Source organism: Mastigoproctus giganteus, chromosome 10 (genome assembly GCF_048544385.1).
Source record: "Mastigoproctus giganteus isolate SK-2022 chromosome 10, ASM4854438v1, whole genome shotgun sequence".
NCBI classification, from domain to species: domain Eukaryota; kingdom Metazoa; phylum Arthropoda; class Arachnida; order Uropygi; family Thelyphonidae; genus Mastigoproctus; species Mastigoproctus giganteus.
Window position 1 is genome coordinate 159,063,817 of NC_143584.1, and position 16,345 is coordinate 159,080,161.

Consider the following 16,345-nt stretch of genomic DNA (forward strand, 5'->3'; position numbering starts at 1 on the left):
TTTTAGGAAGAAATATAAGTTTAATTCTTTGTCTTCTTTAATCATAGGTAACACTGTATGGTCTTTATTCATCTGAGAACAATTACAGCTTCAGAATAGATCGACCAGTTAGAACTATATCCCTTGATCCCAATTTTGGCAAAGTTGGAAATGGTAGAAAATTTATTATTGGAGAGGATAGGGTGAGTGATTTTGCAATGTACATGTTCTTCAAACATACAGGGTGTTGCAATATAAAGATATCTATCTTGTTTAGCAGTTAGGAGATACGTTATGATTCATATTTGATTTTTTTAAAATTGTAATAAGTATTATTACTTTGATTTTACTTTTTCAATTTAAAATTTTCCTTAATCAGCTGCTCTTTTATCAATGGTTAAGCTGTTTCCTATCATTTTATTCTATAAATATCTTCATACTTATAAAATGATTACGTTGCAGACTTGCTTATATGTCACCTGATAATTTATATGTGTCACCTGATAATTTATATGCATCCCATGCAATTTTCTTTACTGCCACAAGCCTCATTAGTTCATCTGCCATCCATTCAGCCCTAAACCTTAATCAGTATTTCTTAGTTGGGACAAAAAACCTAGTAGCTTCCAAGATTACTTCCTTCAATGCTTCCCATTTAGAATTTGCTGTTGGTAACATTTTCAGTTGATCTCATTGTACAGAATTTAAAAACTGTCTATGGTCTGTAAAGGTGACCACTTTAGTCACTTTTGCAAAAGCAAAAACCCTTCCTTTTACCCCTGATGGTACTTACATCTTTAAGTAAATCCCACATCAACACACTGTGATCACTGCCACCTAGTGGTTCCTTTATCTGCAGATCCTTAATACATGAATAATTACTGCTTATAATCAGATCGAGAGTATTACTCCCTCTAGTTGCCTCTCGAACATGCTGCTGTATATAGAAAACAATCATCCAAAAAATCCACAAAAGCCTTGTTAGTGTGTGAGTGACCAATCCACAAGTTTCAGTATATCTGGGAACTGAAGTTTAACATTGACAAATGCAAAGTACTGCATATAGGTAGTAGTAACCCCAGTGCAATGTACCAACTGTGTGGTACTACTCTTAGGATAATAGAGAATGAAAAGAGCCTGGGGGTAATTGTTCAGTCACGTATGAAGTTTTCTGAGCAGTGCAGAGAGACTGCCAGAGTAACTCATATGGTGTTGTCAATGAAATACAGGAATTTTACTAGCAAGGGTAAGGAGGTGATTGTCCCCTTGTATAAGGCAATGGCCAGGCCACACCTTGAGTACTGCATACAGGTCTGGAGGCCTCATTTTAGGAAGAATGTAGAGCTGCTGGAATGAGAACAGAGAAGGGCAATGAAATTGGTGAATGGAACAAAGGGTTGCTGTTACCAAGAAAGGCTTAAGTTCTGCAAATTGCAGCATCTGGAGACTAGGTACCTGTGAGGTGATCTAATTGAGGTGTATAAGGCCTTGAATGGTTTGAGCAAGCTCAGTGCTGATGGGATTCTTTCTCTTGCTCAGATTACTTCACTTGAGGGGATATAATTTCAAATTGAAGAAAGACAATTGTAGAATAGATGTGCGGAAATTTGCCTTTAGCCAGCGAGCGGTTGATATTTGGAACAAACTTCCATGTGACATAGTGGAGGTTGGAAATTAAATTAAATAAGTTCAAGGCAGAACTAGACAAGAATTTGGAGTGGGGTGGGTGAAATGGGAAGTTGTTTTTTTTTTTGGCTGATGCTATATAAGCTTCCTTTCTTGCATCATTTGCCTCTGCTAATGCTAAAGAGCTTGCATAAGGCCATCCTTTGCTCTCTTACTGAAGTGCATTTCATTGTTGAAGATAACACAATACCATTCTTCTCACCAAGCAGCTCTTGCACCACTGCAGATGCTGACAGTGATGAAATGGCACCAGAGACAGATGAGAAAATAGACAGCAAAAATGAAAAATGCAACCACTTCTTGCAAGCATTAATAGCATTATGATATTGGAAATCTGGCAGATCTGTTTCCTGTTGCTAGTCAGCAGATTCGTAGATCCTCCCATTCTGATTCCACCAGAACTCTGGAAACATCTTAGTACTTTCCTTATTGCCACATTATCCAGCTGTTTGAGCATCTAATTGTTGTGTTGACTATCCTGCTTCTGATACTCCAGTGGTCTGATCCCATTGAGTCAGCCTACTGTACATAACTTTGCTTTATGTATGTTAAAATCAATGACACAAGCTTTTAACATATATATTGCAAATGCATAACTGCTGGCCTTATGGCTGTGAAGGGTAACTTGCAATTTATGGCATCTCTCTCTCTCTCTCTCTCTCTCTCTCTCTCTCTCTCTCTCTCTCTCTCTCTCTCACACACACACACAACTGTTTATCTCCTTTATATTATGCTTCAGTGTTCTACTTCTCTGTTCAGCTTGACATGCTAATATATACTTATATACATCATAGTTAGTAATGCAAAAATTTTAGATAAATCCATTTATTTTTTCTAGATGGGGCAATTTCAGTGATAAGTAATATAATAATCCAATTTTTAGATGTCTCGCACTAGTCTTTGTCGGTTACTTACATTCTTTTATTAGATGGTCCTTAAAAGCTATAAAGAGAATAATATATAATAAGAAATGAAAACGTGATAAAATCATTTTCTCAATTGAATTTGAGAAACCATGAAATACAGCAAATTAATTACTACTGTTAATAAGGAAATAAGTAAGGCAAGGTACTATTCTGCTCCTGTGCACTTAACCACACCTATATCAAAATAAAAATAAATATTTTATTTTTATATATATTATAACTTTTTTAGTTATATGTGTATATAAAATATATTTATATATATAATTATATTATATACATTTTACAGTATGTGTATTATCAAAACAAAAATAAATATTGGTCCCTGAGGCTTGTTACAGACATTCCCTCAGATATGACATTAGGGCTTGTTACCTGAGAGTCTTAAACACTGATATTCAGGTGACTGTGTGTAAAGTGGACCAAATTTTGGTCAATTCCAGTCATTCTGTGACAACTAAATCCTCTGCTTGCACCTTCACAATAGTGGGGCTGTTAGTAACCCTGAGTATATTCCCCAAGTGCAAGTTCTGAAACACTGCACCTAGTATTTTGGACATGTCCACACCATACAGAGGAATGCTGCCCCTCTGTCACCTTGCACTACTAGGTGATAGGTGACTCTCATCAACTGGTGCAATACTAGCACTTTGCTTACTGGAGGCTTGAAGTGGTGAAATCCATGTTTAGTCTCTAAAGGAAAGTTCTGGCAACCTCCATCTATTTCATCAGGCAGTATGATTGATGTCTTTTGAGGTTATGATGGACATTGTGCAAGATCTAACCTTCTTTACATTTCAAATGTATAGCTGTAGAATGGTATTTGCAGGCTGGCTGCTAGATAGTCCACCCGACTGAACCTATTGGTAATTCTCTAGGAAGCATCCGGATCATCTAGTGCAGCATTTTCAAAACTGGGGTTCGTAGACCAGTTCCAGGCGGTCTGCAGAACAGACCCTCTGGAACTGGCCAAATTATTCTATGTATAGGTGCCTCCGTAGCCAGGTGGGAAGGAGCAGCAGTGCATAGCACACGCTTCTTGATTAGACCGGGGTTCGAGCCCGTCACCACCAAATATGGAGGGTGCGGAAAGGTCAGGGAATGACCACCGCATATCCCAGAGCTATTGTTATTATTTTTTGGTTTTTAGGAGCATTAGCAACTTTACCTATTTAAGGCCATATTGCAAATTAAAGAAGAGTCATGTTTCCATGACTCTTCTTTAATTTGCCAGGTTATTCCCTGTTTGGTCTGAAAGCTGACTGTTCTTTCCTATTCAAAGATAGTTCTAATCCTCTTTTCTAATTTCTCAGTGTACCACATGAATAGATTTTATGTGGTACACTGAGGAATGACATTCCTATGTAACTTTGACATTCAGCTTTATTTCTCTTTTTTATATAATGGTATTATCTATGCTTTGGTCCAATCTTCTGAAACTTTTCCTTCTATAAATGACCTCTTGATAATGCATTGCAACTACTGATACCATTTTTATTCTGACTTTCAGCATTTTAAGTTTGATTTTACCTACAATTGCTGCCTTTCCATACTTTCATGACCACATTCATTTGCACACAAAGGAAAAAAAGTGTGTGCTCCTTACAATGAATTGTTTTTTGAAAAAAAAAATGCATTCTTTCTTCTGTGTTTTTTACATATACTAACAAAATTTTAAGGATATTACTATTGTATCTTCCTTGGATCTGTATTTGATCTTGTAACAGAATTTCAAGAAAAAAATAAAATCTCTGTTGGAAGCTGCATTATAAACTTCCATAAAAGGATGTCAAATGAAATCTTCACATCCTCTTTCATTTGTATGCAAAGTGTGCACTCCTCGCAACAAATTGTTTAAAAAAAAATTAATACACCGGGCTTCTTTAGTGTGCTTTGCATCTGTTAAGAGAATTTCAAAGAAACTTTCTATTGGTGGTTGCATTGTAAGCTTTATAAAATTGCATCATTGCAAAATTAAGTAGAATATATGATGTTTTTTCTTTTGTGTATAATTAATTTTGCTATGAATATGTATATATTAAGTGCAATAGCATCATTAATACACAGCCATTTCTGAATAAACAATATTTATGAAGCGGCATCGTTTTAAGTTATATCTCATATTGTGAATACCTTCACGAGTTGCCATGATATTGCACTACTTCGAATAAGTAACACTTCATCTAAGGAGAAGACCAATGTTACTTATTCTCATATAGGTACCACCACCCAGACGGCACTGTTTCAGGGCTATTTGGCCCTTCTTCAGTGGGTGGGTGGGTAGGTACCCAAGTGATGCAATGATGGCAAAACAGTTATGAAGTATAACTCCACAATATGAGAGATGATCATACACCATCAGGCATCTCTCATAAGGTGCACTATAGCCCCAGAAGCTTATGCGCCATTAAACCTCCATAACACACACACACACACACACACACACACACACACACACACACACACACGCATCTCTCATATTGTGGAGTTAAACTTCATAACTGTTTTGCCATCATTGCATCACTTGGGTACCTACCCACCCACCGAAGAAGGGCCAAATAGCCCTGAAACGGTGCTGTCTGGGTTGTGGTACCTATCTGAGAATAAGTAACATTAGTCTTCTCAGGTGAAGCGTTACTTAGTATTAGTATTAGTAACGGCCGTATGGTGCAAGAAAGCCTATGGCTTATGCTGCACCAGCCAGAAAAAAAAAATAATAAATAAAAAATAAAAAAAAATCCGAACAAAACAATGATAAAAACAAAAATTAAATAAATAAATAATAATAATAATTAATAAATAAATAAAAATAATAAAATGAAATTAAAAATTAAATAAAAAGGAAATTAATCCTATCATCCTATGCGCTTCCCTTACCCGAAAGTACTATCCAGATGACCTTTGAATTTCCCCAAACTGTCGGCCTCTACCACCCATGAAGGCAACTTATTCCAGTAATTTATAACTCGCTGGCTAAAATAAAACTTCCTGCAGTCCAATCTAAACATTTCCCCGCGTAACTTGAATTTATGTCCCCTAGTTCTAGCATCATTTATAATCTTGAAAATTTTGTCCTCATTCATTTTACTGATGCCTCTCAGAGCCTTAAACACCTCAATCAAATCTCCTCTAAGGTGTCTAGTTTCCAAACTCTGCAGCCCACATATTCGAAGTCTTTCTTCATAAGGACGCCCTTTTGCCGATCTCACCAGGTGAGTTACCCTTCTTTGCACCCTTTCAAGAAGCTCGATGTCTTTCTTTAGGTGCGGTCTCCATACTTGAACACAGTATTCCAAGTGTGGTCTAACATAGGCCTTATATAATGGGATTATCACGTCCCTATCTCTACTTGCAAAAGTTCGATAGATCATCGATAGGACACCATGGGCCTTCCTTGCAACCTGTTTACAATGCTCAGAGAATTTCATGTCTGACCGTATCGTAACACCCAAGTCCCTTTCCTCCAGTACTGGGTTTAGTTGAACTCCACCAAGTGAATAAGTTATTTTGGGATTACTGTTTCCCAGGTGTAATACCTTACACTTTGTTGGATTAAAGCACAGCTGCCATTTTTCTGACCATTCTTGAAGTCTATCTAGGTCTCTCTGAAGAAGCTCAGCTTGACAGTGATCATTAACTACTCTACCAATTTTAACATCATCTGCAAATTTAGACATCACGCCCTCTATCCCTTCATCAATGTCGTTTATGAAAATTAAAAACAACAGTGGTCCTAATACTGATCCTTGGGGAACCCCACTTCTTACATCAACCCAATCTGAGGAATAGCCATTTATCACAACCCTCTGCCTCCTGCCCTGAAGCCATCCTTCTATCCATCTAAGGATTTTCCCAGTGATTCCAACCTGTTCCAGCTTATAAAGCAACCGCTCATGTGGGACTGAGTCAAAAGCTTTGCTGAAATCTAAATAAACAATGTCGAAATTATTCCCTAAATCCAGCTCGTGAGTGACCCTTTCGAAATAGCGAACCAGATTTGTTAAACATGATTTTCCCTTTACAAAACCATGCTGAGTATCCTTGAGAATTTCAATTCGATCCAAATGATCCTGAATTCCACCCTTGATCAATGCCTCCATGATTTTCCCTACTACTGAAGTCAGACTGACAGGTCGATAATTTCCCACTTCACTTTTAGAGCCACCCTTATGTATGGGAGATACATTTGCACTTTTCCAATCCAAGGGAATCTCCCCAGAGTCTAGTGATGCTCGCATAACCAGCCTCAGTGGTTCAATGCACTCGCTTGCCGCCTCTCTCAAGATTATAGGGTATATTCCATCAACTCCAGGAGTCTTACTAGTCTGTAGGCTTGAAAGTTTTTTCATTAAATAATCTTGCGAAATTTCAATATCATTAATTACATATTTTTTAACTTCGCTCCCACAATTTCCCATTGCCACAAAAGGCTTTTCATTTGTAAATATCGATGCAAAATAACTGTTGAGTTCATCTGCAACGGCAGCTGGTGTATTTATTACTATCCCCTTTCCCTTACGTAAAGGTCCGATCTGGTTTGTCCTGCTCTTCTTGGCATTTATATATGTGAAGAATTCTTTATCCCCCCTCTTTGCTCTGTTTGCTAGTGATTTCTCATAAACTGCCTTTGCCTGTCGAACCTTTTCTGTGGCTCTATTACACATCACCTTGTAGCTGTTGTAGGCTTCAGTACTTTTTATTGCTCTGTAACGTTTCCATGCCACCTTTTTTTGCTCAAGTAATGTGGCAACTTCACTATTCATCCAACTTGGAACCCTTCTCGTGGGGTATTTTTTTAATGGTATATACGCATTCAAGGCATCTGTGATTAATGTTTTAAAAGCGTACCACAGTTCAATTGTATTCATTCTCTGCGCGATATCTACCCAGTTAATAGAGGCCATGTAGTACCTTAAGGCATCGTAATTTCCTTTTCTGAAATTAAAACCCATTCCTTTGCCTTTTACTTCTGCTACCTCTCTCGTCATCATCCACCGTAGAACTCCGTGATCACTTCCTGCTACTGGTTCCTCTACTGTCAGCCCTGTTATGTCATCTGATTCATGTGTGATGATGAGGTCTAGGATATTCTTTTCTCTAGTACTTTCCCTGACATGTTGATACAAATAACAGTCATCTAGTTGATTTAAAAATTTTGTTCCCCATGTCGAGTTTCCTTCCCATTTACTCCAATCAATTAGAGGCAAATTGAAATCATCCATAATAAGGCATTGACGCTTACTTGCCCATTCCATTTGCATGTAGAGGCTTTTGTCATAGTCTTCACAATCACCTGGTCTGTAGATTACGCCTACTCGCATTGTACCTTTGTTTCCAACTATCTCACACCATACAGACTCTATACTAGCATGTGAAACGTCTGAATCCGGGAAAGCTATCGTCGCACTCAGGCTGCTTCTGATAAGAAGCATTACCCCACCACCCCTTCTATCTAACCTATCCTTCCTAAATACATTATACAAGCCGTACTGAAACTCATCATCCCCAATTTCCGGGTGGCACCACGTCTCTGTAAGCCCTATTATGTCCGCGTTACTTGTTTTAACCAGCAGTTCGAATTCGCTCATTTTATTGACGACACTTCTAACGTTACTGTATAAACAATTAAGATTTACTGTTCTTGTATATTTAACAACCCTAACACAACCCTTGAAGTTTTTTAGGCTCTCTTCCCTGATATTAACTACCTGCTCACGTGAAACGTCTTTGCCCCCAGAACATCTAGATAATACGTCCAGTTGGGGTAACAGATAAGAACTCTTAAGGTATGTGCAAGAGTTACATTGACCAATATTATCAGATAAACGCGTGTCAGTATTACCCACATCCCCCCTAACTAGCAGTTTCCCTGAGCCTTTAAGGTATCCCCAATAATACTGGCAAAAACTTTTGCACCACCTTTGTTTAAGTGTATCCCGTCTCTACAAAACAAATTCCTTCTACCTACAAGTGTGGGCCATGCTGATAGAAATTTACCCCCTAAAGCCTTGCAGATTCCTTCAAGTCTTGAGTTAATCCACAAGGCTCTTAACATATAATCCCTCCTATCGTGTCTGGGCAGAATTGCAGACACATAGACATTATGGCCTAGCTCGCGACATTTCCTCAGCATGGTCCTGTATTTTTCCAACAAATCGTCAGATCGTGTACGTTTAATATCGTTTGTCCCCACATGAATAATAATATTTTCTTTACCCCCTTTAAAATCTGACAGTCTGTTGGTGACATCATCAATAGTTGCTCCTGGCAGACATACCCTGGTTCTGCTCCACCTATCTTTATTACAAAAAATATTCCCCGTTTCCCTGACAATGGAGTCTCCTAATAAAACAATGTCCTTTCTAACCAGGGTAGTTTGCACTTGGCTTTTCTGTTTTGAGGCTCGAATCGGGTGTGCATTACTTGGTAGATTGCTGGAGTTTTGAGTCCCTGACGAGCTCCCAGAAGCATTATTTTCGAGGGCAAGCACTCGTTTTTTCAGGGACTCAAATTGTTCCATACTTATTCGAAGTAGTGCAATATCATGGCAACTTGTGAAGGTATTCACAATATGAGAGCCGACCGGGCTAGCCGGGTGGGTAAAGCACCTACCTGGCAACCCAAAGGTCGTGGGTTCAAATCCCGCCTCGGGCTTGGATCAAACTACTGCAAAAAACCTTGGGAGGTGCACTATGGCCACAGAAACCGATGTGCCAATAACTACCAAAAAAAAAACAAAAAAAAAAAAAAAACAATATAACTTAAAACAATGCCGCTTTATAAATATTCTGTTTATTCAGAAATGGCTGTGTATATTAATGATGCTATTGCACTTAATATATACGTAGTCTAAATTTGCTCGCAGCTTGAGGCTTTAGCCCTAAATGCATCTTTTGCTATGAATATATTCATATTTTAGTGTTGAAAACTAGGTAATTTAATTGACCAGAAGAAAAAAAATTAGCAAGAAATTTTCATAAATTCCAGCATTTAGTAGGTCTGCATCATGACTGCAAGAGGTGAGTCATTATTCTGTTCATTTAATTATTGATCACAAAACTCAATGTATTATCTATAAATACAACATTTGAATATCATCTTATTTCGGCTATTGGAAAAAGCTTGGAAGAGCTGAATAAATACACCCATATTATTGAAATTATTCATGTTAACATAAATTCTTAAAACTCAAGGATGAATGACATTCTACTAGCTTAAATCTCATTTATTTTCATAATTTTAATTTTAATTTCAAATTTTTTAATTTTTCTAATAATTCAGTTCAATTAAATATAACTTTATTATTAATTTTTTTTTTAATTTAAAGGTTGTTTTATATGAAAATGCATTTCTTACTAAGTACAAGTCCACAGTTCTTTATAGTGGTGAAGGACCTATAAGGAATATCAGGTGGAGAGATCAGTTTGTGGCTTGGGCAACAGATAAGGTATTATGAAATTTTGCTATAGTTAAGCCATTAACTCTTTTAAATTAGAATTTATTATATTTATAGAAGTATTTGAAAATAAATTTAATTTTAAATAGACCTTAAAACATGCTTCTGTGTTAATATAACTTGGTCTGTCTACAAACCAGTTTATTTATTGTTGAAGTAAGAAAATACATGAGATTGATGAATTTTAATAATTGATAAATATTTTACAGGTATTATTGAATAATTTTAATATTGCAATTAACCTTGCAGCCTCTGTGCCACATGTATGTACAACTACTTTTTAAAATATTGGTCCCCATTTTGAAAACAGTTTTTTAGTGTTGCAAAAAATATTTTTTGCTAACCTTATGTTTAAACAGCAAGGTCCATAAAACTTTTTTCCAAGTAAAAAATTATTCTTTACTCTTCAACAATAAACTAAAATCTTGGTATCTTTTTACCACGTGCTACGTATATTTCATGTTAGAAACAGAGGCCTTATTTTTGCTGCATTTTGATGGCTGGCCCTCGTTAACGACGTTGAAATCATCTGAAGTACAGCACTAAGTACTTGTAATATTTTTGACTTTTTGTATTGCAGGTTCGAATTGCGTTATTTTATGACTGCCTTTCCATGTTGTCTAACTCTTGGGTTGATTACACTACTTGCTGTTTGCTGTTCTCTCTCCTTAAAAATACAACATATATATATATATATATATATATATATATATACAAATTTGTATATATATATGTTGTATTTTTAAGAGGCTGAAGAGGAATATTACAATTTATTTATATGATTTAAAGACCAGGAAAACTGCAATTTTTTCAAAATGAACCCAATGACCATAATGGATATATAAGTTGGTAGATTGAGAGGAAGAGAATATGAAATGTGCTAACAAAGCTGGAATTGGAACTATTGAAAATATCCGTTTCTTCCATAGTTCCAATTCCCATTTTGTTAGCACATTTCCTATTCTCTTCCTCTCAATCTACCAACTTTATATATATATAATGTCTATATCATATTTTGTAAACTACATGGTGTAGTCCAAATTTTGTGTGTGTGTGTATGCGCGTGCTTGCCTGGTGTCCTGCTATCAACTATCATTCGAAGTATAGTACATTCTGTGCAAAAAGAACATTTTTGGGAACTGGTCTGAAACCATGAATTTTTTGGTAGAACAGTGACCAGTCATTAAGTTTCTGTTTGTAAAAGGTGAGAAAGCTTGCAACAGCCATCATGATCTTATTGCAGTTTGTGGTGAACCTGCAAACACCTTGAAATACCACATATATAGAGAATCTGGCATTGGAAACAGGCATTTGACAGTTGAGAACATCTGTGCAAAGATGGACCTTTCCCACAGAAGAGCTTTCTACATTATCCATGAAGATTTGGGGATGTAAAAGGTTTGGTGCTTGCATTCCATGTTACATGGATGCTAAGAAAACACAGGCTTTATTGGACACATGTCAATATTGCTGACATGTCATGCAAATGGTCCAGAGCATTTTCTGAGCAATTTGGTCGCCATGAATAATGTCCCTTTGTACAATCCAGAAATAAAAAGGTAACTGAAAGAAACATTGAATCTCCACCACCAAAATATTTTCAGGTGGCTGCATCAACTGCAAAAGTTCTACACACAATTTTTAAGATAACGGAGGGTCATTTCTGCAGAGTCATACACTGGACAACCATAATCTAGCCGTGAACGGATTAAACGTCTATAAAGATGCAGTAAAGTATATCGATCAGCTCCCCACGACATCTGCAACATTCTATTCCAAAGGATATCACAATATCTCGACTGTACTGTACTACAGAGTACCTGTAGAACCAACTTTTGTCTGTAGTTGAGGAAACTTGCCCTCATCTGGCACCAAGCAATTTAATTTTGCATGAAGAAAGACACACTCATGAAGAAAATTTCATTTTGTATGATGACTCAGAAGGTTAACATTGTTATGAAATTTTTATGTGACAAAGGAACTGAAACACTTCTTCCCATAATTTTCAGATCTAGTTCCATGGAACTTCTGGCTTTTTGACAAAATGAAAGATAGCCTGCCAAAACTCATTATCCAGAAATGCAGGGAAAGCAGCATTATATCAGTAATTGCAGTATTCCCTCCCCTGTAGACAAAGAAGGAAACTGTGTAGAAAAACCAGATGTATTAGCAAAGCCTTATGCTAATTAATAGCCCTGCAAGAAATCCTTATGCTAATTAATAGCCCTGCAAGAAATCCTTATGCTAATTAATAGCCCTGTGAGAAATCCTTATGCTATGTAATATCCCTAATCACAGACATTAACTTTATAACACACTCTTACCCTCATTTTTTTTTTTTTCCCAGTACTTATTTTACACCAAACTGACTCAACATTGCACTTGCCACCCATGTCCACTGGATACACTGCCTTAGATTTTATGTGCTTCTTAACTAAGAGCATAATCCCTCCCTTTCCTGCCCTGTCCATTGTGTACAATGTGTACAGAAAGGACAGGACATTACTCCCCATATTCAACAGCTCCTAGCGCAGTCCTCAGAGCACTGTGATGATCACATTTAGCCTTTTTTAAAGTAGTGTTCCGGGCAGAGTCATACACTGGACAACCATAATCTAGCTGTGAACGGATTAAACGTCTATAAAGATGCAGTAAAGTATATCGATCAGCTCCCCACGACATCGACAAGACCGATCGAAGTATATTCAAATGCTTCATACAAGAAGTTCTCAAATAAGTGATGTGTGCTTGGAAATTTAGTTTGCGGCCTAATAGTAGTCCAAGAAATTTAATGGTATTAACAAGCGGGATTGAAGTATTGTTTATTTGTAGTTCAGGTTTGGGATGGAGAGCCCGTTTCTTGCAAAAGTGAGTGACAGTGCATCTTCTTTTCTGAGTCTGTAATCGTTCCGTGAAATCCAGGATTCTATTTTGGTTGTGGCAAGTTGTAGCTGCCGTTCAATGGTATTCATACTTTGAGATTGACATGAAATGGTAAGATCATCTGCATACATATAAGTTTGAACAGTTTTTGGGATATCTCGTGTCATGCTGCTAACTCGGATGAAAATAGTGTTGTACTAAGTATTGATCCCTGCGGGACTCCCTCTTCCTGAATGTGAGATGTAGAGAGTACATTTTTATATCGGATCTGAAAAGAATGCACTGCATAAAATTTTGAATTATTTCCAGCAAATGACCCCAGAGTCCCAGATGGTAAAGGTCCCTAATAATACCATGTAGTATCAAATGCCTTTTCAAGATCTAAATTGACCATGACTAGATGTTGTTTCATGACAAAGGCATTGCGGATATGAGATTCAGCTTTGATAAGCAAGTCCGGCGTTGATCTATTCTTCCGAAAGCCATACTGTTGTTCTGGAAGGAGATTCTCTGACTCAGGATGTAAGTGAGTCTAGTATGAACCATCCTTTCAAAAAATCGTAAGAGATATTGGCCTGTAATTTTCAACACAGGAAGGTTTTGGTAAGGTGATGACTAATGAATGTCGCCAGGAAGAAGGAAAGGCATTTTCAGAGAAGATCCGATTATAAAAAATTAATAGGGATCTTAAGGTCTTCTTCAAGTAAATTCTTTAGCATAACATAATGAACACCATCTGGACCTGCTGCACTATTGGAAGATCTGTTTAATGATTCTTGAAGTTCTGTTAATGTAAAGGGTTGGTTGTATGGGAATGAGCGGTGTGTGAAGAAATTGATTTTATACCGTTCTGCACTTGCTTTGATGTTTTGGAAGGTGGACGCATAGGAGGCAGAATCAGAGATTTTAGCAAATGATTCTGCTAGTGCATTGGCAACTTCTTCAGATGTAGATAGGTCTTTCCCTTTCCAATGAAGTATTGGAGAGGGTATTCGAACGAATTTTCCATTTAGTGCTTGTATTCTTTTCCAGATGATCCGTGTCTTTGGTGATGGTTGAGGCAAAAGCAATACATGAATCCCTTTTTGCTTTCCGCCTAACTTGTCTAGCTTTTGCTTTGAGTCTTTTATAAGCAATTAGGTTGCTAGTGGTGGGATACTTGCAGAAATTATTCCAAGCACGGGTTTTTTTTCCTATTTGGCAGTTAAACAATCTATATTCCACCAGTGATTTCTGTGTTTACGATAAGGCGTGGATTTTGGAATGTAAGCATTAGCTGCAGTCAGAATCTGATTAGTTATGTAAGTATTTACTTCATCAATATGTTGTCTTCGGACATAAAATCTGTCTAAGAGTATTCTTAGACATACTCTCTACATCTCACATTCAGGAAGAGGGAGTACCGCTGGGATCAATACTTAGTACAACACTATTTTCATCCGAGTTAGCAGCATGACACGAGAATAGCCACCCCTGTTTGTAGTGAGCAAATAATTGGAAAGTGATCACTGTTAAAGGGATAGGTTAATACCAACCATGTTATGATTGGAAAGATGGATGATGAACAAATTGACAAGTCTATTGCAGAAGCAGATCCTGTTGGTAGGTGTATGTAGGTAGGAGATCCAGAATTTAATAAATTAAGATCATTATTGTTCACGAATTCCTCCATCAATTTGCCTCTTCTATCCATTGTAGCAGACCTCCACAATGGATGGTGTCCATTAAAGTCACCAAAGAGACAAATTGGAGTTGGGAGTTGTGAAATCAGGTTGTCAAGTTCTGAATGTGGAAGTGGTAGAGATGGTGAAATATAGATGGAAACGATGGTAACTGAAATACCAACTGCAATACGAGCTGCCACAGCTTCTAGAGTGGTTCTCAGTTTTATCGGCCTGGATGGAATGTTAGAGTTAACAAGAATAGTTACTCCGCCACGGGCAGGAGAGTTTGAACTCCTATCTTGTCTGTATATTACATAATTTGAGAATTTTGGTGAAACTTGGGGTGACAAGAATGTTTCCTGTAGGCATACACCTATGGGATTGAATTAAGCTAGTAAATCCCTTAAGTCATCAGAATGACTGCTTAGTCCTCTGCAGTTCCATTGTATAATATTATACATTATTTAGATTTAGCCGAGGATGATTCGTCTGACTGTTTTTTGTACGGGGAACATTTTTTCTGGTCTTTCTTTGGGAATGTGGGGCGTCCAATATCCATGGTGTCAATTGCATGGAGTACTAGAATGGGCTCCTTGTTACCTAGCAGCTCATCTACATCCATACTCTTGGTGGGCGATTCCATTTTTTTAGAGACTGAGTGAGATTTTAATTGTTCTTCTTCAACTGGGACCAATGGGGTATGAGTAGGAATGCTGATTGGAGTATTAGTGGCTTCGCTAGTTTTTTTTTTGGAGGATTATCTGTTTTAGAGGTGGAAAGTGTAGATTTAAGCCAATTTGCTAGAGAGGTGTTAGGCAGAACTGATACATCTATTTGAGCTGCAGTAGAAACAAAGTTTCAATTAAGAATGCATAAGAATGATTACTAGGCATGGTCAATATAACTTGTCTGCGTGCCTCAGGAAATGTCACTTTATTTTCTATTTTGTATTTTCTTTCCTGTTATCCATAGCTCACAAGTTTTTGAAAAGGCTGGATGGCTTCCTTTGCAGTTTGGAGCAACAGGGGTTTTGACTGAGCAATCCACTTGTGTGTGATCTTTAGAGCCGCAGATGGGACATATGGCTTCATCTCTACATGCCTGCTGTGAATGACTTATTTCTGACATTTAAAGCAGCGAACGGGATTCGGAATATACGGTTGAATCAGTCAGTTTAGATAGCCAGCTTTAATTGAGGGGCGCTTCTGTAGCCAGGTGGGCAGGAGCAGCAGTGCGTAGCACACGCTACTAGATTAGACCGGGGTTCGAGCCCGTGATCACCAAATACGGAGGATGCAGAAAGGACAGGGAATGACCACTGCATATCCCCGGAGCAATATGGCCTTAGTTGCTAATGCTCCTAAAAACCAAATAACAAACAAACAAACTTTAATTGAGGATGGTAAATCTGGAGTAATGAAAGTAGTATGATGGATCTAGTTGGATTGAGATTTCCATCTTTTTTCGTCATAATCCTTTTCACATCAATTCCCTTTTGACTGCTGAGTTCCTGTAGTAGTTTTTCTTTGGACACTGTAATTAGGTCACTCTCGCTGACAACACCTTTTGATGAATTTAAGGTTTTGTGATTGTTACTGTCAACCCAGTAAATGTTTTGGTCTTTAACATGTAACCAGAGTGTTTTGCAGTAGTTGTTTCAATCAGTAGGTCTCCTGCTTGCAGTCTTTTTTACCATTTTTGGTGTTTCACCAATGGACTCTAGATGGTTATGAATTAAGAAAGGTGATAACTTA

The 16,345-nt window shown here is 37.4% G+C and overlaps 1 protein-coding gene across 1 annotated transcript in view; it reads left to right on the forward strand.

Annotated features, from left to right (window-relative positions):
• Window positions 1-16,345, forward strand: part of lt (vacuolar protein sorting-associated protein light) — a 286,135-nt gene that overhangs the window by 33,864 nt on the left and 235,926 nt on the right. Inside the window, exons 6-7 of the mRNA XM_090383057.1 lie at window positions 48-182; window positions 9,916-10,035. Of these exons, the coding sequence (XP_090239183.1) occupies window positions 48-182; window positions 9,916-10,035 (255 nt within the window). The remainder of the gene's footprint in view (window positions 1-47; window positions 183-9,915; window positions 10,036-16,345) is intronic.